This window comes from Pempheris klunzingeri, chromosome 4 (genome assembly GCF_042242105.1).
Source record: "Pempheris klunzingeri isolate RE-2024b chromosome 4, fPemKlu1.hap1, whole genome shotgun sequence".
Lineage (NCBI taxonomy): Eukaryota > Metazoa > Chordata > Actinopteri > Acropomatiformes > Pempheridae > Pempheris > Pempheris klunzingeri.
Genome location: NC_092015.1, coordinates 8,232,429 through 8,258,144, shown reverse-complemented (window position 1 = coordinate 8,258,144; position 25,716 = coordinate 8,232,429). Strand labels below are relative to the sequence as shown.

The following is a 25,716-nucleotide window of genomic DNA, read 5'->3' as shown; positions in this document are numbered from 1 at the left end:
GGGATTTCTGAGGGCCTCCCTCTGTGTGTGTGTGTATGTGTGAGAAAGAGAGAGAGTGTGTGTAGCGGATTTTATTATAAACAAGTGCTTCTAAATATACACACTGCATGTGTATTTATTACGTTAATTTGATTTTATCTGATCAATGACACTAACAATGCAAACTCTTGAGAGATGATACTGCCCTTCAGAATAAGGATGCATTCGGCAGCTGTAGCTCGTTCCCTTTGTCATTGAGCACAGGTGGAACAAGTGCTCAGATCTTTTGCTGAAGTAAAAGTACCAACACAACAGTGTACAGATACTGTTTTACAAGTGAAACCATGCATTCAAACATTTTACTTGAGTAACAGCAAAAACATTTGCAACAAAATGTAGCTAAAGTACCAAAACTAAAAGTCATTATGCAGAATAATGTTATGTATGTACATCATGTATATTATTGGAGTAGAGTAAAATGTACAATATTGGCCTCTGACATGTAGTGGAGTGGACATACAATAGCATAAAACTGAAATAGTCAAGACACTGAACCACAAAGTGCTCCCAGTCCAGCTCCTCTGCCATCAGTGTGGGAATGAGATGCAAACTTCTACTTCTACTAATGTTGAAAAATTGCCTCCTAAGTGCAGTCCATTTACATTGTTGTGGGCAGGATGGGGAATGCAGAGGAAACTGTGTTGCTGCTCAAAGCTCTTATCAATTATCAGGTGTGCCCATAGATGGCAGCCATGAGTTTAGTTTAGCTGGAACAGCTCTGATCTACAAAGTTTGCATCAAGCACTTTTTGTCTTTTACTGTAACCTGAACTTGTACATGTGGAGCAGACCGCTGTTAACTGTAAAACCAGATCCGGCAGTCAAGACGGAGACTTTGCATCCGCTAATGGAGAGGAAAAGCATAATCATGTTCATCACAGCATCTGAATGTGTGTCCTGTCTTCAACAGCCACAAGATATAGAGATGAATGAAAGTATCAGAGCTAAGAAAGAACGTTTAGGCATGATTCAGGTCTATAAAACTCTATTGATTTGCTGCTCGCCTTCCTGCACAGTCCCTGCCTGGCCGGTGCCAGAGTAATTTGTCCCCCAGGTCTAAGGTTGCATGTGAATTTTCTGTTGTGTCAGCTGAGTTTAGTGCAGTGCATGCTTGAGAGGAGGTGAACTCTCATTATCCCACACTGCTTTAATTAAGAGCTGGCTGTCAACGAAAGCAACATCTTTAACTCATTTATTACCTCCTGCAGTAGGCATCTCCAAACGGCAATAGGCAGTATTTCATCGTCCATAGTAGAGTGTGTAACTTTGTCATGAAAACATCTGCAGCTCACAAATCAGAAGAACATAAGACAGCATGGAGGCATAAATGCTTAACTGTGACAACTAAATGTGTGTGTGTGTGTGTGTGTGTGTGTGTGTCTGTGACCCCCACAGTGTATAGGGATGTATTGTAATTCCACACCTCATGATGAACCTCCAGTTAGAAAGTTCAGTACCAATACAGGAAGTGATGTGTGTCCTGTGTAGCGAGGCAGAGAGTATGGATGTGGACGTGCCTGTAACACGACTGACTTTCACGCAGGAGGTCAGAGTCCTCAGACATGCAATGAACATTTTTATTAAGAGTAACCACAAACTTTCCCTAACTTTAAACAAGCGTTTTAGTTTCTCTGATCCCAACTATACCATGACAATTGTTTATTTTTCATAAACACAAACTTTACCATACCACAGTCACCATAGTTGGATGAAAAAAACCATTAAATGTGATCAGAGGTTTTGCTGGCTCTTCAGATAAAAACAGAAAACACTCTAGCGGCCAATGGGCCTGGAGGATTCTTGAAGATTTACAGATTTAAAAACCAATTAGATGATGCTGTGTAATTATCCTCTTCATTACTGGCATTCTTTGTTTGTAGCACTTTGCACTTTATGGCTTTGTATAAATGAACATGGCACAGGAAGTAACTGCACAAACCTCTGGGGCTGAATGGACTTTACTGATATTGTTGAAAATTCTTTTTGCCTCTCAACTTGAACTTGAAAACACACGCTTAGTTTGACCAGTTTGTTTATTTCATCTTGGAATTAACTTTTTGTTGTTTTTTATTGTTGTTTAGCACATGACTTCATGTTTAAACATTGTGCAGTGAAGTCTGAGCTCTGAGGCAATATCCTGGGTGTTTGGCTCCCAGAGCCAGTTTAAAAGTAGATAGCCAGGAGATACCAAGTGGTAATTAGTGGAGGGGTGTTTAGAGTACTTTCATGTAAAGTTCAGGCTTCATGTTTTTCTATGTGATGTGTAATGTTATTTGATATGATGGTAGTAGTTGACAGTATGTAGATGTCGATTTTTATGTTTTTTTTATTATCATTTTATTATTTTCAGTGTAAGATTAGGGTCGCACCTCCCCATACCTGAGGTCAGTGCCAGTGGAAACACCTGATTGGTCTGCTGCTCACCTCAGACTCAAGCTTCCTGCACTGCAAATCCAGCAGCTGAGTGGTCAACTTAACAACCAGTAAGTGCCTCATTTTTAACCAAACTAAAGCACGTAATGGGGCACCATGGATGCAACAAAACCAGTTTGAGCCAGGCTGGGGGGCTCTGTTGCATGCTGTTTCCAATCTCTCTCTCCCCTCATTTCCTGTGTTCTCTCTACTATCAGCGTCACCTCTCAGTTTCACCTGCCCACCCAACACTTCACAGTGTTGAGGAAGATGGTGCCGTGGAAAGTTGCGTTGATTTGGCAGGAGTGCTCAGTGTTTCTGAAAACCTGAATGCATCATGATTTCTTGGCTTGCTGCATGCGTTAAAAAAGGAGGCCTCAACGGACGTGTGTGTGTGCAGTTATGACTAATGTGATGTTTTAACTCGGAGCTGCTGAGTTTCATCAAAGAAGGCTTTGAAAGTCTTATGAGAGTCTTCGATTTGAAACTGCATATTGACCTTATCACACGACTACAACTGGAAGTGGTTATCGAGGTGTGGCCTTTTCAGTATTGCAACAACAAAACAAAAGGTTTGTTCGTTCATCAAAACAAGATAAGGAAGATACAAAATTCAAATGTTACTCCCTCAATCAGTCGTGTATCATGACAGAAGAAACTTCAGGTCCAAGAGGTCTTCATTGTGGGCCTCATGAAGGCTCCTTTTGGTATAAGTAGAATCATTTCCTTGGATTCGCTTCAGTAACTGCCCTCCACCCCTGACGGGAGTTGTACAGGTTGCATTAGCACAGTCTCACAGCCTGCTGGTTGAAGAGTCCTGTGGCGGGGGAAGCCAGAACGGGTGCCAGGTCTGGGGGGGGGTGCACAGGCCCAGCCATGCCCAGCAGGTCCCAAATAACCGGTGCACGAACCAGAGCCATCTGCTGTCCATTTCACTTACATTCTCACTTGATGCTCTGCCAGCAGCTTGCTTTTTCACCCCTGGAATGAGACTAATCCTCCCGTCCCCACATGAGCCACCAAAGCTTCGGGTTCAGCAGGCAGGACGACGTGGTTACTCTTCTAATTTGTGCCTGAGAAAACAAAGAGCTATACTTTCCCTGAAATGCATTTCAAATGCATTTATCACAAACTGTCTTCTCAGCTCCATCCTCTACTTTCTTTAATGACCAGATTTTCCTCTTCACTCTTCATGAGTGTGTTTGAGTCATTTCCATCAACTAAATAACCATTAAGCACTCAGCAGTCCGGCCTCTACTGTTGAAGAACATAAATCGCTCATGACCCGAACATCAGATGCATCATCTTCAAGACTGTTGCATTACTGCTCGAGTCATTTCCACCAACTAAATAACCATTAAGCACTCAGCATCCTCGACCGTTAAAACACACTGGGGCATCAAAGAAGAAGAGATTGATCAGATAAGTTATGACTCATACAGGAAAAAGTACAAAGAAGCTGCACTTGGAGTTTTGTCTGTCTCTTTCTGAAAAGGGAGCATTGATTAAATTTTTATTCAGTTGCATGAAACTTTCATTTCTTTGCTGCATCACAAGAGGTGCAAGCGTGAATGTTTTTAATGATGTTTCTTGACAGTTGGAAGAAATTACAAGAGGATTAAAAGTATTTCAGTATGAGTCAACTTACGCTATGAACACACAACAAAGTGCTCGAGTGTGTGTGAAATTTCAATTTTGAAGTTTCCGTTTTCCTCTTTGGGTAATGTCATACTGTTGAGCATTTGAAAGCATTAAAATGAGTGGAACTTTAGAAGGTTGTCAACAACATGCCATAAACATTCATGAGATCATTATGATTCATTATGGATGTATAATGTTTTATAGGAGCTGATAAAACGCATCACTAACCATTATATGCTCTTAAAAACGAGGTCAGGATGCTTTGTGAATGAATTCAAGTTGTTAGTGTTCTTATTCTTCTCATATGAATTATAGATGGGATGTTTTATGTGGTAGGCATCCAACTGTTGGCTCTTATTCTGCATTAAAGGTGTTTATTTTTTCTTTCCTTGCTGCGAGTGTGCAGCTGCTCTTCTGTGGTCAGCACCTCCTCACTGGTGTGCACTTCACAGCACCTGCTCATCTGCAGAAAGTACTATCAGTCAATCAGTCGATCGAACCTTTAGTAAGCCATGTTTCATATGTATACTTTGGAAACTAATACGATCAAGATTAAAAAAGTGAAATAAAAAAAAGAAAATCTCAGAAATATTCACTCATTTGCCCATGACTCAAAGTCATTTTCTCAAGTTCTTCATTGAAGTACAGTTTTAACTCCAATACATTTCCTCCCATTACTTTGCAGATTAAGGTTTTACTCACCTGTTAATACGGCACATTTATGAAGATTAAACAACCCAGCAGTTTAGTTAAGTTGTTAAGTTGTTAAGTGCTGCTTTTTTGTTAATGCATTAATAGCAATAATATAATTCATACAAAAATGTTGCACTCTGACAGTTTCATTTTGATACTCTAAATACATTTTACCGATAACACCTCTGTACTTTTACATATGGGTGATTTCAAGTAAAAGTTACAGTATTTTTACAGTGTTATATTGGTACTTTTATTTAGGATAAGAGTCTCAGAATTTTTTCTGCCACTGCATAAAACTTTTTAAGCAAAAGCCCGCCTCAAAAAGGTTCATTTTAAAGGAATAGTTTGACATTACTCAGAACTGTTCACTTAATGAGGGCTGTTAACAGCACATAAATGATGGATCGATGCTGGCTATTTTTGGCCCGACTTGTACTGGTAGTTTAGTCTGTTGATCTTGTCGTTAGCTTGTTTCTTAGCTAATGTGTTTGTCCTTTTGCAGAATTGGTGGGCGGTGCCTGCTCAGGTATGTGGGAGCTGACCAATCAGAGCAGACTCGGCTTCTCAGGAGGTGGGTCTTAAAGAGATCAGAGCAAAACTGGAGGCTGAAAGGAGCAGTACGCAGTATGCACAGTATGAGAAAAATTCTAACATTATAGCATTTAAATGTAATGGGACCCCCGTAGTACACGTATGAACCTAAAAATTTGCAGAATATGTCCCCACAGATGTATTACAAGACCTGGATACCAGACCAAAACTGTCGTCTATCCAATCCAACATGAATTGCTCGCCTGGTGCATAAAAAGTTTCTAGAGTCCGGGTTAGGTTCTGGGTTATGTTCATTCCATCATGCCTCAGACCCAGCGGCTCCATGACCACAGCCGTAACATCATTCAGCAAAAAAAAAAAAGAAAGACCTTTTTGGGCTTTGGAGAGGTTTTACAAAGGTTAAACCCCCATGGTTTGAAAATATGCAATGCAAAGCATCATAACTGTTCGTGTTTAAACCATTTACAATGGTGGTCTATGGAGAAAATGGTTTTTGGGCCACAGAGGACTTTTGTTGCAATACTGCAACTGGCCACTGGGAAAATTGGAACCAAGGCGTTGCGGCGGCCTGGGATCCAGCTCTTGTGATACATCCATGATAATATCTCAATATGTCTTCTGCTAGTGCATCACTCTTTTAAGTAATAGCCAGGATAAACAGATATTTTTAAAGATGTCTGTTCCAACACCGTGGAGCATAAGCCTAAGAAGCTCCCTTACCAAGAAAGAAAACCTTTTTTTACTTAATTCCTTTTGGTTTTCCAGACCAAAGGAGTGAACATGTGGTCTGAAGTAAGTGTCCTTTCCAACCACTCTCTTTGTCCTTTCTCTGTGTTGCAGACCACACAAGTTTTCAAATGTGAGTGGTTTAAATGTGTACTTTGAGATGGTACTGACACATTCATTTTTTTTTTATTTCTCTTTGTACACAAATGCCAGCAGTGTCACAGGCCAATAATGGTATGTGACTCAGGTTGATAGTGGCATATCAATCAAGTTTTGTGTCAGTGTGGAATCTGTTCAAGTGCCTTTCTGTGTGTGTGTGTATGTGTGTGTGTGTGTGTGTGGGAGCGGTGGGGGGTTTAGTGATAATTCAGCTGTAAATGAGCAACAGCAGGAAGAGATGGTGCAGATTATCGGTGATTTTCCTCCACTAAAGAAAGTGATGATAAGATTTCAGTTAAGTAGGATACCACACAACCTTCCACTGCTGCTTTACTGTGCACACACACACACACACACACCTTTTTTCAAGCTGAACTTCTGCATGTGTGTGCGCATAGGAAGTGATAAAGAGAAACCCAGAGAGGTGAAAAGCATGCCAGTTGTACATCTGTGAAATCTATAGGAACCTTGTCTGTGAATTGTTAACAATTCATTGTCAGTAAAATACATCAGCTCACAGACAGAAGGGCACACCCGGAAAAGACTGAAGGTTTCCAGACTCCTTCTTTCCCAACTCCACTCTGTCTCCTCCTGTCTTCAGGGGAATAACCACTTCAGGTAATTTAATTACCTGGAAAAACAACCACCAGCTCCACCTCCACATGATTACCGGGTTTTAAGCGACAGACTCGACTGCGTGTCAAGTGTTTCCCCTCGAAATCAAATGTTGCATGTAATTTCGGTAATAGACTGAACTGTGTTTTACCTTCCGGAGATATGATCGTCCACAGTCAGAGTCAAGACTGGAAGTAATAAGAGCTTTAGTCTTGCTCACAACATGCCGACAAAACCTCTCTCATCTATCTGTGCGGTTCACAAGCTGATTTCTGTGATTTGTAAAATATCCAAATTTGCTCCCCGTCATCTGCTTTTAAATCGGTCTTATAAAACAAAAACACTCACGAGAAACCAAGATATGATACTTTGGCTTGATTAACACTTGTATGCAAATTTCTTAAAACCGTTTAAAGGATTTGCAGATGGACCACAAGGATAAGTATCTTTTAAGGATTGAACAGCTGAATTTGAGCCTAAAAAGACAAAAGATTGGCCCTGAATGTTGCTTGTGCTCCTTCCTCTGCTCTCACGTGTATGATTTAGGTGTGTTTCAGGGCTTTGGCCTCTTACGGTGCAAAGAAAGACAGACAGGACTGAGACTTCAAATTCAGCATTTTCAGAGAGGTGTGTGGATGGAAAGGCATATTTGTGTGGTGTAGGAGCATGTGAAGACTGTTTCTGCTGTGTGTGTGTGTGTGTGTGTGTGTGGTAGACAAAGAGAGGATGACACAACTAGTTTCTTTGTTGTACAACCCACTTTCACAGGCTTCTAAATGTCTCACTACAGCTGCCAGTTTCACGTCAGAGGATTCAAAAAGCCGTTATAAAACCACACGCAATCAAAACGTGAATGTGTGTTTTTTTTTGTCGGGTCATTTCATTCACTGTCATCCTCTTGTGGTCTTGCTGACTCAATGCTAAAGTTGATCAACTTTAACAGGAAATAGAAAAATGGTAACTTTACATAGACCAGGCATAAAATGCTGTGCAATGCTGAGCCCTTGCAAAAACTGCCCTACCTTTCTCACCCACATTTGTTTCTGTTTGCAGTTTTCCTTGCAGGGTGACAAATTGTGATCAGCAAATATGTCTGACTAAAAAAAAAAAAAACATACACACAGCCTCAAAGTGAATTAGAGGAGCATTATCCCATAAAACAATACCCAGAAGAGAGTGATATCCCAAACTGCAGGGCATGAGCAGTGGCGTGCTGTCTCTCAGACAGGCAGTCTCTTAAGGCCCCAGCAGGAATGGGATGGCATGAATGATGCATGGCTTCACCACTTCCCAAGGCGCCCTACTATATGAGGTGGCTGAGTAACTGAACAGACACACAGTGCATGGCAACTTGGAGAAAACAGACTCTGGGCATGTGAGAAGCAAAAAGTGAGAGGCATGCAAATCTGCAGCAACTCTAAATACACAGAAGCCCAGTTATTGTTTCAGAGAGTGAATGAAAGGAACAGTTTTACACAAAGACACACGCACACACACAAATACACATACATGAATGTGCACGTGTGTGTGAGCATGTAAACATCCAGCATGTGGGTGTATGAGTGTCAGAAAACATGCACACACAAAGGCACATGCAGAAACGTCAGTGTCAGCTGCGGAGGGTGTGCACCTCTAACCATAAACCACAGAACACACACACACACACACACACACACACACTCAAAATACCATTATGCCTTACATACAGCCACTCGATCGAACCTTATTTCACTCAATGACACCATCATGGGATGCTCAGGGCTGTTGATTTTGGGCCTTGTCCTAAATGTTGCTCACTGCTTGGAAATTCTGGGTAAGTCTGCAGGGTTGCAATCTGTCTGTGACTGTCAGCTGTTTATGGGCTTATTTTACTGGCCCTTACGGTCTTGTTTAACCTGTGGCATTTACTAAACAGTGCTGCTGTGGTTTTCCTAACTGATTAGTCCAATTATAAATGCACACGGGCAATAAAGCCACATGCTGAATGCATCTTGAATCTACTAAATAATTACTATTTCTTACTGATGCCATGCTGGTATTGTCACTCTGGCAGACAGTTCATTAGTATTGGTCAATGCTGTCACCTGAAACCACATTAGTTTCTTTACAGCCTTTCAAAGTTAATATATGAGCGTCTTTAAGGTTTCTTTTCTTTGTGTAAGGGGAAAACCCTCTGCAGGCTAATGTACGCTTTAAGGTGCAGATTAAAACCATTGTTTCTGCAGAGTCACTGAGACTTCCAGCCAGAGATGAAAGCTTTAAATGTGTGAAAAAGTTCTGTTGTTTAAGAGCCGAAAGTCTTATTTGTTTACCACATCCCCAGTCTGCAGAGGAAGAGATGCTGTGTGCCACGAGTATTAGTAGTATAGTATTTGGTGAGAAAAAGAAGGCCCTGGGGCTCAGGGAATATGATGCAGTGCATGAATACCTGATTTCTTTCTCAGTTATTACTTAGTTTGTGTCCTTAAGGTGTGCCTCTCTCATGCTTGGCTGACATTTATTTTGGCAATAACCTGCGAGGGCAAATGAATTATAAACCCACAAGGCATAATTGAACCCGTACAGCATATTTATTTCTCTCTCTGTGTCCTTTCCTCTTAAAAGGCTTTGGAGGCTCTCCACATTGTTTCCATTTGCTGTGTTGTATAGTATGACTAACAGCATTTCAGCTTTAGCCGTGCTCGATGCAAACTGTTTGATTTAGACTGCAGCAGCTGTATATTCAATGGTTTTCACATTTATATATTTATAAAGCAGAATAGAAGTTCTTGGCTTCATCTGGCTGATGGAGCTGAAGTGCACTTTGATAAAGTCGGCAGAGGAAGCAGGATGAAAGGGACTTGGTATGCACTGGAGTCTGCGCACTGTCCTTTCTGCAAGTGCTAAAACCTGTCAGCTTCTATTAAATGTCCTTTCCTCTGAAGCCTCCCCTAATCATAGCTGATTTCTCAAGTGAGGAGGGAAGAGGTCGTTGGTGTCTGAGTATGGATCAGGGTGTAACTTTTGGACTGTTTTCATTTCATTAACATAATGGAGTCCTCTATTAAATATATACACGGAGGGGACAAAGCCACATTTGTCAAGTGTCATTGTGTGAACAAAGTCTAACTCCATCTCAAAATGTATACCTTAATATCATTTATGGGTTGCAGCTCCATGTTTTTAGTCATGAAATGAAAATAGCAACTTTTCAATGGATTTTCATGAAATTTTGAACATACAGTCGTGGTCCCCAGAGGATGAATCCTAACGACTTTGATAATCTCCTGACTTCTTATTTAGCACCTCCAGTTTTGTTATTCAGGTGAGATATCTCAACACCTACTGGATGGAAATGTATATTTGTGGTCACCAGAGGATGAACCCTAATGACTGACCATAGCCTAACTTTTCCTCTAGTGCCTCCATGAGGTTGACAATTGTGGTTCAGAGTGAAATATCTGTTGGCTAGATTGCTGTGAAATTTAATTCAGATATTCATGCTCGCCTCAGGATGCATTTTGATAACTTTAGTAAATGCCCTCCCTTCTCACCTGGCGCCACCATTGGTTCAAAAGTTCAATCTGTCCAATAGAGAGCTTTGGTTTGCAAGCCAAAAGTAACTTCAGTTTTTTACTCGTTCAACTCTTCTTGGTTACATGTGTAATCTGCGCTTTTGTATTTATTCTTTGAAGTTTTAACATTTAAGCTTTCTTGTGATTGTTCATTTTCGCATTGCCATTTCTCAATATCAAACATTTTCCATTTTCTCCTTTCACTAAAGAGGACTACTAAAGGATAAGTGGGTACAGCTACATCATGTTAGCATCATCACTGTGAGCGTGTTAGCCATACACTCTTTAGTCTTGTTCATATTGATTAGTCACTGGCATGTTCTAGTTATGATATAATGACTCAGGATTTCTTAACCACTGAGCCGGTTAGTTTGTCTCATCCATCACAGTTTCACTTGATTAGTGAACGACAATGAGATGAGCGGAAACCCCTTTCATAGGCACAACGGCGGACATCTATCAGCCTGCTGTCCGTCCTCTCAGGAAGAGGAACAATCGCATTTTCCCCGTCGAGACATTTCTGCTTTGCCAGTGTTTGCAATTTCAGGGCTGTTCAGGTGACCTTTGACCTCTCATTATTATTGAACATTGTATCACTCTCTGTCTCAGAGGTGGGTGAAAAGTCGGATACTGAGATCACACACATCACAGCAGTGCTGGGAGAGGACGTGTACCTGAGCTGTAGGTATCTGGGCCAGGATGAGATCCAGAGCGCCGAGTGGAAGCGCCTCATCAAAGCCAACTCCAAAGTTAAACGACTGGCGGGCTTTAAACATGGCGAGCCGTTTAGCCGCAACATTGACTTCTCAGAGCCAGACTCTCTCACCAACCTCACAGTTAAGATGAGGGTGTCCAGTGTGGAAGCAGAGGGAGAGTACATCTGTGAGTTTCAGTCAGAGGATGAGGATTATTCTAACAAAGTCTTCGTCATTGTATTAGGTAAGCCAAGCCAATCATGTGTGCAGTATTTTTTTTATTTATTCACCACTATGTTAATAAACTGCGGTGATAAGGTTGATCCGGGACATGCCTAATTCATTTAATGACATGTTTCATTCATTCACAGCTCAGCCTGATATCCAGATCCTGGTGAATGCAGAGACCATAAACGGCTCTCACTACCAGTCGGTGTCATGCTCTGCCATTGCTGGCAGGCCTGTGGCTCAGATCAGCTGGCTGGTCAACGGCCTTCCTCCCCCAGATTACCCTTTCACCGTGAACACGAGTGAAACTGCTCACTCAAACGGCACCTCCACCCTGAGCAGCATCCTTCGCTTCCCCACCCATCTGCAGGACGAGGACAGCGTGACCTGCGTGGTCCAACATCCGACCCTCCCAAACCCCAAACTCACCACAGCGAGGGTGGAAACGTACAGTAAGCTGACATGGCTCACAGCCATGCGTGTCAGTATTGTTGTGTTTGTACATCTGTGAGCTGAGGTGACATATTGTTCTGCATCGCCTGTCGGAGTTTTGTAATCTTGCATCATGACTCAGCATCTTACAACACAATAGCCTCCTCCAGCTGATTTTTCACACGGGTCGTTTCTTCTCACTCTGCTCCACATACGGTGAAAGACCATAAATCACATTGCACAGAGCGATGCATTCATGTGGGAATGCACTCTTTCACTGGCGTCGAGCATATGGAACATCATAATACAGCAGCAGTCCAGTAACTGACTGATAACAATACCAAACCACCATCTTGCACAACGTAAAGTATTAATGGAAGGTGCATAGATCAAAGAATCTTACATGAGAAAGAACAAAAAATGCAGTGCACTCGCTTTGTTCCACAGCCTTTTATCAGGTAAAATCAAAGCTGTTATAGTCAGTATTTTCATATGGATCAAATGACAGCAGTATATAAAACAAGGGGCTGGTCCTGACCTGCATCTGCAGTTTACAAAGCATTTTAGCATCTTATCAGCTCAATGATTTGATTTTCGGGCCTGCGTGTCTGTTTTGGTTCACTCTTAGCAGTGTTGCTTTCACACACTGCAGAGAAAAGCTCTGATTAATCCACTTTACATTACCTGCTCAGCACCTCAGGAGCTGGTGTAGACCAATAATGGAGCTAAAATCAGAATGACTATTGGATTTAGATTCATCAGGTGGCCAGAAACATGGCTCCAAATGAATCCTGATGTTGCTCCCTATATGCATAACATGTAAAGAAACAACTATTTGCAAACCAGTATGCAAATTAACTTGACAATATGTCAATGTCTGCTTTCGCTGCTTCCAAGTGGCAGAAAAGTTAGGTCATGTAGATTTAAAATGATAATATATATGACTTTACTGATGTTTTTTTTCACCTAGTTGGGACATTAGGCTGCAGATCCCCAGATGAAACAATGAATTTGCACTTTTAATTGCATCTTGTAGTCAAACATGATTCATGCCAAACATTAGCACATACAACCCCGGCTGGAAAGAAAACGCAAATACAAAAGATACAAAAACACACAAAACTTTGTTTCTTTTGTCGCCTTAGTGTCTCAGGAACTGAGCCAGCAATCTAAAAGTTCATACGCCATATATGTGCTCTGGTTCCCGTGATGCATGCACTGCCTCTATCTGGCACACGTAAGTCGAAATTTGTGGCCCAAACAAACCAACTAAAGGCTCTTATGTGCCGATTCAGTTGGAGCATAGTGTCCAGAGCCCTGCATGGAAACAGTGGACAGTCATAAGGCGGGCTGTATGGTAATGATCCTATTAGCATGAGCCAGACCAGCCAGCACATTTGTCCATGATGCGTTCACACTCCACTGAAGTACTGCAGCTTCGGTAATTTCTTTAACTGCAGTGATTAAATCCACACAGAACTGTAGGTGTTAACAGATGGGATTTTTAAAGCCGAAGTGCTTTAACGCACTTTAATACCTTTCCCCAACACCGGGGTTATTATGAGGTGTTAGCTCACTTGTCTTACTCATTAGGGATGGCTGGCTATTGTATGACAACCCAAGTTTTATGTATTTGATAATAGACTGATCTCTGCTGATTCCCTGTATTAAAGCCTGCAGTTCTCCCAGCTTTGGTTGGGCAGCAGCTGGGCCAGACATCTGCTCTCAGCTGCAGCCCGGCCAACAGATGGGACAGGTGATAAGCCGAAGTCAGCACTCTCCAAAACCCAAGCAGAAGCCCCTTATAGCCTGTGTTTAGCTAACATTCAGCTCATCCGGCCATGGTTTCCTACTTAACAAAAACACCCGAGCCTCAGCTTACTATCTGACTTTTTAATTTACTGGAAAAAACATTAGACATGTGAAAGAATAACTCTTCTCGCCTTTCTTCCTGCTCCACAGCAAGGCCAAATGTGACCATTAAAGCAGAGATGATACAACAAGGAGGAAGTGAGTTCTGGGTGGTCTCTTGCGTTTCATCTGGAGGGAGACCTGACACTGACATCTCCTTGGCTTTGAACGCTGATGAAGAGCTGCAGAGAGAGAACAACTCAGACTCAGACATAAAAACAAGCTCAGTCGTCCTCCCTGCAGCCGTGTATGAGGGGCATAATGTCACCTGCGTGTTTGACCACCCCAAATTCCCACACAAAGTGTCGCGAGTCATGACACTGCCGTCTTTTTGTGAGTACCATCAGTGCTTTATGTTTGCTGTTGCTGATGAGGTAGAAGTCACAGAAATCAGAGATGTGCTTTGTGTTCTGCAGATTTGTCAGGAGCTCAGTTGTGGAACTCAAAGCTGGGAGGCAACACTGATGACTTCCAAGACACTGAATCTTTAGAGCTGCAGGAAGGAGAGAGTGACACCGTCATCAGCCTGCAGGTCACGGGGAATGTGCCGCGTTACAACGTTACCTGCAAAAAGTGAGAAAGACATGTTGTTAAAGGAGCACTCCATAGATTTTACACATGATGTTCAGCCTACACCTCAACGTGAGAAAACAATGTGAGAAAACAGTAACTCCTCTGTGGAGCCCGCGTTGTCACTTGGGAATGTCAAGATTAAAAGACATGAGTGATGTAAAATCTGGTAACCTCTGGCCTGTAAATGTATACAAGTGTTTTTGACACAAGTGGCTTTTTTTCTCATCCAAACAAAACAAATATTCAGAAACAGGTAAAATCAGTGCCACTTTTTTCCTCATACTGAAACAACTTACATATCCTGTGGAGGATGTGGTGAGACATTTGGTGGCATCAAACCACAAGTGATAGACAGCAGGAACCAGATTTAGACACATTTCCTGACTGAAATAAAAAAAAAATTTCAAGATTTAACTGTAATATTTTAAGACTTGTTGAACATTAAAACTGCAGCATAAAATTCCTCTTTGTACATTTGCTTCTGTGTCCTTCTAGAGATGACGGGCCCTTGCCTGAGGGAGTGGAGCTGCTCGGCAGCAGCCTCACATTTCGGGGTCCTGTGGAGGATCAGCATGCTGGCCTGTATGAATGTTTCTTCTCCTACCATCACCTTCAAGCAACGCTTAAGTTTATTCTCGCAGTCAAACCTTCAGTCGCACAGCTTGGTAGGTGAAACTCCTTGCATCGATTTGTTTTAAGACTTTCATGAATACATTTGGAATGTCCTGCATTGTCCAACTATGAAATATTGATGTGGAGCCTTCTCTCCGTGCCCCTCCTCTCAGTTCCTCCCACCATACGAGTTGATTTGCGGACTGAAGATGGACGCAGGGTGATAGAGTGCTCAGCAGCTGATGCCGTTCCTGCAGCCAACATGTCCTGGCTTCTACCAGAGGGTGTGTCTGGAGTCTCTTGGTTCAATTTCACTTCTCATAATGGAAGCCACTCTGTCAGGGGAGTTTTACTCCTCCCTGCCTGCTCGCCTTGGGAGCTCACTGCAGAGTGTGTGATAAATCACCCTGTGTTTGAGGAGCCAGAGAACAGAAGCGTAGCACTCCCTCTGTGCGGTATGTCTAACAAATCAAGCGATGGATAATTTTGTCTGAGTAGCACACATATTTGGTCATGTGAGGGTATCACAGATTTAATATTTTCTCAAAACCTTCCCTGTGGTTTAACTTCTCTCTCCCACACAGCTCGCCCCAACGTCACCATCAACTCCAGCACTGAGTGGAACGACGGTGACGAGTACACAAAGGTAGACTGCTCTGTGGACAGTGTTGCCCCTGCAGCAACCATAACCTGGCATGTTGGAAACAGCGACAACAGCTTTGATGTGTCAGAGACTGAAGTCCAGGCTGATGGTTTGGTGTCGGCCCGTAGCTCTGTGCACTTCTTGTCTTCTTTGTATTCTGGTCAGAATTTGACCTGCATGGTGGAGCATCCGAGCCTGGAGGCACCAGAAGAAAGGACAATACAGATTCTTGTGCGCAGTACGTTATTTCTTCCTCCCAGATATTTCTCTCAGTGATACACACAAAGCTCAGCTGCCCATCCCCTTCCTGCAACTGCTTGTTCTCTTTTTCAGGAGCCCATCTGCTGAGTGTGTCTGTGGTGAGACAGCAGGACTCTCCCCTCTGGCTGGCGGTGTGTGACTGCAGAGGAGAGGCTGTTGGGACGAACCTCGCCTGGGTCCTTCCCGAAAATGCCCAAAGCCAAACATCCCTGCACTCAGAGTACGAAGGCCGCATCCAGAAAGCCAGGCTGACTTATCGGTTTCCTCTGGCCCTTCATGAGGGACAGAACCTAACGTGTGTGTATCAGTTTGAGCATGGAGCCACAGAGAAGAGGACCATTCACATCCCCAGATACCGTGAGTTTAGCAGAAACAACACTCGTATGAACATCTTTTTTTTTTCCAAGATTCAGATTCAAGACCTTAATTTGTCACATACACAGTCATACGCAGTATAATGTGCAGTGAAATGTTTTGAGTGCCTTTTCCAGACTGAAACAATGATAAAATGAAATAAATATGAAATAACACACAAAGTGAAACAATAAGAGGAGAAACACAAGATAAATATATATATATATATATATATATATGTGTGTGTGTGTGTGTGTGTATATATATATATATGTATATATATGTATATACGTGTATAAAGATAGAGATAAATAAATAAATAAATCTGAAACCTGTACAGAATATGGACGCATAGAAATTCACCTGACTGTATTCAGACATCAAAGACACAAGGTTCATCCTTATTGTTAAACTGACTTCTCTGCAGATATCTCTGTGAGAACCTTAAACCACACGACTCCTCTGCAAAGCCGCTACAGCGAAAAGGCTACCGTACCCAGAGTGACTCTCCAGGAAAATCTTCGCAAGCAGAGACTACTGCTCAGAGTCGAAGGCAATGTGCCAGAGTACGACCTCAACTGTAAAAGGTGGTGTGTCCTCTATTATCCGTTATCATCACGATGTAAACACCTGAACCAAACTCAACATTCTCCCCATGTAAAGGAGCCGATGCACTCTGCGTTCTGATCCATCAGCTTGAAAATATAAACTGGATTGTTTCCACGACATGAATCTCATCCAGCATAATTCTGACATTAAAGTATTAGTTGTCATTGTCGACAAATCCCATCCCAAGTTGATCCTACTAACAAGTATTGTCTGTGTAGCCACAGCCTGGTATATGTGACTCCTCTGTGCTGTGGTCCCACTATTAAAATGTGGGCACTGCAGTTTATTTTGAGTCAATCCCACATGCTGCCATAAATACTCACTAGAGCACCAAATGTATAATGCACATTTATTCCTGTTATGTATGTGAGCAGCATTTGCTAAAACCTGCAGTGCCCAGCTTTTTTCGAAAATTACTGAGCCTTTTTAAAACAAATGAAACATCATATTTGTGGTGTAATTTTGGAGGTTCATGTCTTTAGAAAGAACAGATGTGCTTTGAATTGAGTTGAGTGCCACAATCAGGGTAGAGAAGTCACTGGTCTTTTAAAATGTTTTCTTCCCAATGTGAAAAATATAAATTCCAGCCTCGTCCTTCTTTAGCTAAAAGTTTCTTGTGTTTCAGGAGTGACGGCTCACTTGTCCCAATGGAAGGGGCTGCGATGGTCTTCCAGTCAGAGCTCACAGAGCGGGACGAAGGCCTGTACACCTGCTGGGCGTCCTTCTATCACCACACAGCCATTGTCAACATTCAAGTGGAGGTCATGAGCGAGGACAAGCTGTTTGGTGAGTGCCATGATGTGTTTTCCATCTACAGCCACGTTTAGTCTGATCATTATCAACACACCGAGGTATGTTATCAGACTTTCCTCTTGCATTTGCTGCTTTGAAATTTGCGCCTGTGCATGTGTTTCAGCGCTGGTGGCCATGATCTGCATCTCTTCGGCCTCTGCCCTCACGCTCATCTTCATCGTCACTCTCTGGGTGTGCTGGTGAGTTAAATGCCTCCACAGGTGACAGGTTGCAGCTCAGCAGGTGATGTGTTGACAGGCAAACGCGGCTGGTGGCATAAAATTCGAGACAAACAGGATGCGCGGATCGTTAACCCAACTCACCAAAACCGTGCTGTTATTCACAAACAGGATGTAATGTGGCTGAGGCAGACAGGTTCGTCTGCCACCACAGCCCTGCTTGTAGACAGGTAGAAAATGTTTGTAGAGAGATTTATTTTCCAGTTTTCTGCTCTGGCTTTTAGCAGTGTTACTTCTGGCATTTTCTGCAGTAGGCTGCTGTTAGTTGGCCCATTATCACCAATGCCACATTGCAAAAACAAAGGTAAAAGGTTCAACAAGTCCACATCATTCGGAAGTTATTAGTATAATGAAATTCGAGCTGCCATTCATCAATAAGAAAAACTCCACAAATCCAATCTTATTGCTGTTGGAAAAAAATCAGTGAGTCACTCATCTTTTACGACTGATGTGGGATATCTGTCACGATCCTCTGACTGTTTATGGTTTCTGCTTGCAGGAGCTTGCACATTTCCACATTCACTGCCAAATGTAACTTCTCTAAAGAATGTTTGTCAGGCTCAGATCGGGTCCCACTGTGAGCGCAGCTGCACTGTGCTCGCAGTGGGACCAGGAGTTCTTTCAATAGGCCTACCTCTCTGGTCAGAACATTTGGTCAAGGTGCCATTGGCAGACAGAGCCTTGGTCCCTTTATCCCTCGCCCCAGTGGGAGGGTCCTGTCAGGCTAATTTGGGAAGGTCAGTCACATAGCGTACAACGGTGTACACAAGACAACATGACTCCCCGGGAGTAAAGCTATTTTGGGACTAACATCACACCCCCTGCCTTCCCTCCCACCCTCTCCTCCTTCATTGGGGACATTTTTTGACGGCTTCATTGAGTTGATGTCACTGAGGTCATAATGTACACAGTGAGCTGCTGCTTGTGACATCAGAGATCAATGATGAGGACGGGGGTCACCACTCATCTCCATTGATAACGCTGTCGCATGATGCATTCACACCTGCAACCTGTCCATCTGAAACTGACTCAGTGCGCCAGATTAAGTCACAGTGCCACCTAGTGGTGCTGCTCAGCCTTACAAGTTCCTCAACTACAGAATTATTCATGATTCACACAATATTTTTGTTCTGTTTTGCAGCAAAACAAACAGCAAGAATCAATATAAGGTGGGACTACATTCAGTGAACGTGCAAGTTTAAGTTTATTTTCCTCTAGAAATATGATTCTGCAAATCTGAGCACAAAGTGAATAATGCTTCGACTTGTTTGCTCTTCTCTCTCTCTCTCGCTGCTGCTCTCGGTCATCCAGAAGCAGGAGTGTCTCTCGGCCTTGACATCTCTGATGCAGGAGCCCGGCTCTCCTGAGATGAAGAAGCCGGGAGTGATGGAAAAAGACAGTAAGGAATTCGCTCAGCTGGTCAGTTACTCCATAGTCATTGACGTCAAGAGCACAGTGTGAAGATGAAAGGGGCTTTGCGGAGATCTGGATCACACATTCAGCTTTATACTGCACACAAACTGGAACTGCAGCACTGTTCATGGTTTAAGTGTATTTTTTACGTGTCAGCATTATAAATGAGAGGATTATCTGTTTATGTACTGAAATATCTGTTCTTTTTAAAGTTGTATAGTTTTGACTGATTGGCTTTAGTACTTGTGCACTTTTTTATCTTACTTGAATTTTGTACTGCAGTCACGTACATTGTATTTTCCAGTATTTCTCAATAAAAACCATCCAAATAGATCATTATTTCTCCAGTTTGCTGTTTTGTTTCCCACTGCAGCCATATGACTGTAGTACAGCAAACACATTTCCTCGGCTGTGACTTTAGCTACACACCATCTGTCCTTGTGATATCTTTGGTCGACTAAATGAGTGAAGGACCATCTGCTGTGGCAACAGGAGTGATTCTATAAATATTACAGTAAACCATCCAGATGTAGACAGACAGACAGCCAGACAGACAGGCCGCCTGCATCAGGTCGCAACGCTGTTACACCCTCTTGTGGCAAGTCATCACACACACACACGCACATACAACTGAGAAAATCGTGTATTTAAAAATGTTATATAATAAACCTGTAATTTTAATTGTTTTCTAGTTTTAGTGCCACACAACAGCTGCAACAAAAGCTGAGTGTTGGTGTTCATCTTAAAAATGTTGTATTTCATTTTTTTCCAGAACAATCTTACCATTTACATAACTTCTTTTCTTATAAAATGCACTAGATTGGTGGCCTATATATAATGAATGTATCTGGGGTCAGTTCACTGATCATCATCTTGAACCAAAGACAAGTGAAAGAAACCTGCACGCACTCGGATGTTGATTCCACGTGACGACACAGAAATATGCTGAATGCTGCTTCAACTCTGATTTGGTTGCTTCAAAATGTGACAAGCACCACATTTAGATAAAAAAAATGTTCAGGCGCTGCTTTGAATGAATGTCCTCTCACATTAACTCATCTTTTCTTGTAGACACAAGCCCTCAACTGCAGTCCAAATTTCTTCACATTTTCAGGAGAATCTCCCGTCTTCACGCATTCAAAGGAGTAGAAGTGAGTGTTCTCTGTGTCCTAAAGAAAGAAAAACAAAGCGCCAAATGTTCTTTACAATCAGTCCCTGGGTAGATTTCCAATATTGTGTGCAGGCAAACTTTAGAGAGGCAGCTCTAAGCCATCAAGTGATTTAACTCTTACTCAGACCGAGCTGTTTAAATAGCGTTCTCTACCTTTAATACATTTAACCAACTCTCTCTGTTGCCAACAATAAACCAGCTTGCTGAATACTATTTTCTGCCTGAGGTCACCACAGCTGCATGCTATCAATTATAAATCACCAGCTGCCAGCTACCACCTGCCTCTCTGAGCAAGCTGGCGTCTTAAAAAAGGAGAAAAACATACCTGCAGCGAGAATAAACATTCTGCATGTTTTGTGTGTTTAAGCAAGACTGTACAGCTATGTGTAAAATGAAGATGTCTTCATGCTTTGTTACCTCACCTTGGACACCATCTTGAATCCCAGACCTGCCAGTGCAGAGATGAAGCTCCGCACGTTCTCGAACCTGCTGGCCACCTCTGCTATTTTAAGGACGCCCCTGTAATAATTGACAAAAATAGTTACACAAACATTGACTGTCGCTGTTGTTAGTTTGTTTTGGTCATTGTTGTTTCAGTTACTGTTTGTAGTGGTTGCTTATCTATGTTTGATCTATTGTCTGTGTCTATTCCTTTATTACAGTCTCATATTATGGGTTTTATCCTCGAAAGGACAAATTAGCTGTGACTAGAGGTCCAACATACATTTTGTTAGTTGGTAATTTTCATTTTAATCAAATATGACAATGCCTACATGCATCATCCCTGACAAATGAATTAACTAAATAGAATAAATAGTATACATACAAAATGTTCATTCTTTTGCTGATTTAATGTCACATATTTTACCTCATCTTTAACACACGATTGGCCTCTGCTAGAAAATCTGCCAGGTTGGTTCCCATGAGAGAAAGGCAGAACACAGCGATGTCCACAGAGTCGTCACGAAGCGGGACCTGCACGCAGAGAATGTGTTTCATTTGCTAACAATCACACAGTCTGTACACGAATTAGTGCGCACACACACACACTGAACCACGGAGCACGCACTCACATTGGCCATGTCGCAGACTGTGACGAGATCGCATGTGGATGCCAAGTCGAAGCTGTGCACTTTGTTCTTCACGCTGCGTGCTATTTTACAGTCGCCGCAGCCAAAGTCTGCAACCACCAGAGAGGGAGGCCTGAAATAAACAACATGCAAAGATGTGTTTACAATCAGCGGATATTAAACCGAGAGGAACAGATCATCTTTAAATAAAGTCTAAACAGAGGCAAAAAAAAAAAAAAAAAAAAAAGCAGCCACAATTGTTTATCCTCTCCCAAACTGCTGACATTACCTACCCCATACCCCATTGACCTCAGCAGAGCAATGCCTACAGGTTTACTGTGTACAGCAGATACACAATGTAGACTATGGGAGTTTTGGGCCCACAGTACAATTACCTGCCTGATGAAGACATATATTCTTTAACAATTTCAGAGGCGAAGAGAAGTGGCACTTTTAATGGCTGAAACTAAACAAGTGTGTCGGGCTCACACTTTATGATGCTGTATTGATCAGTGAAAGGATCTAAATTCAGTAAACCTATTAAATTAAACGAACCACTGCTCTCTGTTCAAAATGTGCTCAATCGTGCAGCTTTTGAGTTTAAGCTTTCAAATCTTATGTGTAACCAAATAATCTAAGCTCAGACGTCCACTTCCTGGCGTTTTATGGCTTCCAACCACATCGTCCTCCTCAGCCGGCTCCTTGGGTGTCCTGAAGTGTGAGACTTTGATTTCAGCTTGTTGTGTCGGAGTCGTGCTTGTCGTCACATGACCTGACTTTGGCTCTAAGGCCATAAAAGGACAGCTGAGCCAGCTCCTGATGCTGCTGAGGAAGACCTTGAGGATGCAGCTGAAAGCTCCAAAAACGTTTGACCTTATACAGAACTGTTCTTGAAGGTCACAAACCTTAGTTTGACTTTAGGAACCGAGATACTCATCTCTACCTTACAGAACTGCTCAAATTACATCCAAAATATGATGCTGAGTATAACGTCTCACTTTTGTTTAATGTAAGAGATGATGGCATCCACGGGGTTGGCGGGCCACCTCTGAACCTGGGCTGTGTATCCTCTGTGGTAGACCCAGAACGCCTCCGGATCCTGTTTGAACATGTGCTTGGCCTCGCCGCTGGTCGTGCTGTACAGAACCTCGTTAATGTAGCGGAAACGTGCCGACTCCAAGCGCTGCTCCATGCGGAGCCTGAGGGAGGCCGAGCGGTCCTGCTTCACCTCTTTTTCTGCTGCCGCCGGCTCCGCTCTCGCCGCCGGCTCCGCTTTCGCCACCGCAGGGCTCTCACGTTGGTCTGTTTCCTGGCTGTGGAGTATTTTGCGCAGCTTCTCTCTTTTCAGTCTCTGTGCTTTGCTCATCTCTTGTCTTTTCATGGGGGGCTGCTGCTGATCACCTGTGTGCGGCACTTCAGGTTCATCTGCTTTCTGGTTTGAAACGTCAGCAGAAGATTCAGTTGTGCCTTTTACAACTTTGCCACCCTTTTCTTCTCTGAGTGTCTGTGTTTCTGATGCACAGGACTTGTCAGTGTCCTCTTCAGCCCTTTTCCTCTTCTGTGGTTTACATTCCTTTTTCTTGGCTGAAGTCAGACTGACTTTTTCACTGTTGTTGCCATTGCTATTTGATTCTGTTTTGACTTCCTCTTTTGGCTGCTGTTTCTCCACAGATTCTGCTTTGTTTACTTCCCCTCCAGGTTTGTTTTGGCTGTATTTATTTTTATATTTCCTCTTGTTCTTCATTTTGTTTTTCCACTGTTGTCTGCTCAGTGTCTTTGTGTTCTCCGGTTTGTTTACGTTCACCTTTGCAGAATTTGTCATTTCTTTGCCTGTTGTCTCACCCACAGATGTGGTGTGTCCCTTTGGGGCCCCTGTAGGGAGAAAACATCTTAACATTATTTCATGTTAAAGTTAAATTGTGTGAACATCAACATTGTACAGTTTCTGAATCACTGTGAAACACTGGCTAAAATCTTAAACTTTAATTGCTCACCAATTTTGTTGTCTTTCTTCCTCTTTTTTGCTTCAAGCTTCTTCTCACCAGTCTGATCTACGTCACCATTCTCTTGCTGCTCTCCCGTCGACTCCGCTTGCTTTCGCTTCTTCCTCCGTTTCTTCTTTTTCTTGCTGTGCGATGGGGCCACTTCTGTCTCACTGTCACTGTCCTGCTGATGGCCGTCACTCTTCCACTCTGGTACTGACCCCAGAGTCTGCAGCGTGCGCAGCAGGCTCTTCTTTCCAACACCCCTGGACTGATCAAGGGATGAGTTCAGACAATATAATTAGTCTTTTAACTGAATAAATAAAAACATATAATAAAAACAATGTTGAGATAAGCAGAAAATTGTCCAGTATTGATACAGGGTGACTTTTTATGGTCCTGTGGAAAAAAATCCCATTTTTTTTGCTTTGGATTTTGGATTTATACAACTCAGGATACTAAATAAAACCAGTGGTGGAAGAAGTAAAAGTAGCAATACTACAGCGTAACAATACTCCATATTTCATAAACCAATCATGTGTTTGGTCTGTAAAATCTTGATTTGAAAAGTAACTAGTAACTATAGCTGTTACATAAATGTAGTGAAGTGAAAAGTTGAATATTTCTCTCTGACATGCAGTGAAGTAGAAGTATAAAGTGGCATAAAATGAAAATACTTAAGTAAAGTTCCTGGAAATTGTACTCAAGTACTTGAGTAAACATATTTGGTTATTTTCCACCACTGGAAAAAGCCATAAAAACACACACCAACAAAGCTGTTATCGAACAACTGGCTACAGCTGCAGGCAGGGTTGGGTAGGAATGGATCAGCCTGTATGTCAGTGGGATTACATAATCACATCACAAAAATAGTGACTATAATCAGATTACATTTGAAGAAAATCTGTAATTAGATTACAGTTACATTATTATTATTATTGGTTACCTTATCAAAACAGCCTTTAATTCCTCAATATCACCATCATTTACACAAGACTTACTAACACTTACACAAAAGAAACACTTTGTCTTTATAAGGGTGATTTGATTTCAACAACTGTAAATGCCGAATGTGCAAAATGCATTTTTATATAAATTGAAAATGTTTTCAGACACTTAAAAGAGAAAAAACTAATGTTTGTGGAACTCAGTGTTTGTGGATGTGTCCATTTTTTAGTATAAAGGTGAAATATTTTCAATGTTTGATTTTGAAGTAATCCAAAACTATTCAGATTAGAGAAAAACTAATAACAAAAACTGCCATATGATTTGTGTTCAGTAACAAGTAGGCTACATTTCCAAGTAATCCGCTCCAACCCTGGCAGCAGGTAACTTAGCTGAGTGTTTACCTTGACATTTGTGCTGCTGTTCACAGTGCTTTTAAGAACAGTTTGATTGAGGAGTTGAACATCTTGTCCGTCACTCCAGTCTTCATCCTCAATAAACATGTTTCCCCTGTGAGGAAAAAACAAACGTGTTAATAGAAAAATCCCTGCTAATGTCACTTCTTCCGTACTGAGGAGCTAACTGCTAATTCAGTCACTCACCGTTTCGTCTCTGATGCTGCGAAACGAGTCGATTCTCTCGTCAATCGGCTTCTTTGGCTGTTGAAGGTGTTTGTATGAAAATGTTTTATTTAATGAACATGTGATTATGTCCAGTAGTTACGGGGATTTATGCTCCAAAGCAAAAGCCACGTTGGTCTGTCTCATGTGCGTGAAGGAAGCAAAACAGAAGAACACAGGCGCATGTGGATGACGTAGGCACACCAGAGACCTCTGGGACATGAAGTTCTTCGCGCTAATGTCGTTAAATGAATAAGCAAACAAGTACATAAATAAATTAATAAATAACTGTTGTTATTCGGGAACTTCAGTATTAATAAAAACTGATTTAGATGTTATAACCCAATTACAAGAAACAAACCATAAACAGACACACATATATAAACCTATGTACTATGTATTTCCATCAGTATGTTTATGCAGTATACTGTGTATCTTCTTTAATCTAGTCTAAACTGTGTGCACTTTATATGAATATATTTATATATTTCCCAAACAGGGGTTTGATAAACCCACACACTTTAAATGTTTTCTGTTATTGATATTCTGCTTTTATGTTTCGTCTAAACTTTAGTCAGTTCTTAAACTTTGTAACCTACAGTTGAAATTAAAAACTTGGAAAAAAAGAAAATGATTTTTAGCTGAGGTGTTGTACTGTAACTAAGTACGTTCACTCAAGCACTACACTCGAGAACTTATCTTATCTTATCTTATCTTATCTTAATAAGAAGCATCATCATACCATATCGTATCGTATCGTATCATAGGGCATA

General features: G+C 42.0%; 3 protein-coding genes across 3 annotated transcripts in view; 2 read left to right on the top strand and 1 right to left on the bottom strand.

Moving 5' to 3' along the window:
- The window catches only part of LOC139200340 (diablo IAP-binding mitochondrial protein-like), a 379,202-nt gene that overhangs the window by 54,428 nt on the left and 299,058 nt on the right, over nt 1-25,716 (top strand). The gene's annotated exons all lie outside the window — the stretch shown is intronic.
- On the top strand, nt 8,586-19,474 carry LOC139200117 (uncharacterized). The gene is made up of 14 exons (XM_070829351.1): nt 8,586-8,652; nt 11,003-11,332; nt 11,460-11,768; nt 13,711-13,992; nt 14,076-14,232; nt 14,728-14,897; nt 15,018-15,299; nt 15,429-15,725; nt 15,821-16,105; nt 16,530-16,689; nt 17,337-17,497; nt 17,628-17,703; nt 18,884-18,911; nt 19,054-19,474. Exons 1-14 carry the CDS (start codon nt 8,586-8,588, stop codon nt 19,201-19,203), a joined length of 2,754 nt encoding a protein of 917 aa, XP_070685452.1. The 3' UTR covers nt 19,204-19,474.
- rrp8 (ribosomal RNA processing 8) lies at nt 18,928-25,099 on the bottom strand. Its single transcript, XM_070829873.1, has 9 exons — nt 24,926-25,099; nt 24,728-24,833; nt 23,391-23,649; nt 22,395-23,268; nt 21,400-21,529; nt 21,195-21,301; nt 20,749-20,845; nt 20,205-20,324; nt 18,928-19,105 (listed from the first exon to the last, which is right to left on the bottom strand). Exons 2-8 carry the CDS (start codon nt 24,824-24,826, stop codon nt 20,211-20,213), a joined length of 1,680 nt encoding a protein of 559 aa, XP_070685974.1. The 5' UTR covers nt 24,827-24,833; nt 24,926-25,099; the 3' UTR covers nt 18,928-19,105; nt 20,205-20,210.

Excerpts from the sequence above, each read along its gene's own strand:
- LOC139200117 (XM_070829351.1), top strand. The coding sequence starts at position 8,586 with ATGGGATGCTCAGGGCTGTTGATTTTGGGCCTTGTCCTAAATGTTGCT. Across the intron at positions 15,726-15,820 it reads AATACAGATTCTTGTGCGCA|GAGCCCATCTGCTGAGTGTG; the intron begins GTACGTTATTTC and ends TCTCTTTTTCAG. Across the intron at positions 17,704-18,883 it reads GTCACTCTCTGGGTGTGCTG|CAAAACAAACAGCAAGAATC; the intron begins GTGAGTTAAATG and ends TCTGTTTTGCAG.
- rrp8 (XM_070829873.1), bottom strand. The coding sequence starts at position 24,826 with ATGTTTATTGAGGATGAAGACTGGAGTGACGGACAAGATGTTCAACTC. Across the intron at positions 23,269-23,390 it reads GAAGAAAGACAACAAAATTG|GGGCCCCAAAGGGACACACC; the intron begins GTGAGCAATTAA and ends TTCTCCCTACAG. Across the intron at positions 21,302-21,399 it reads CAGTCTGCGACATGGCCAAT|GTCCCGCTTCGTGACGACTC; the intron begins GTGAGTGCGTGC and ends CTCTGCGTGCAG.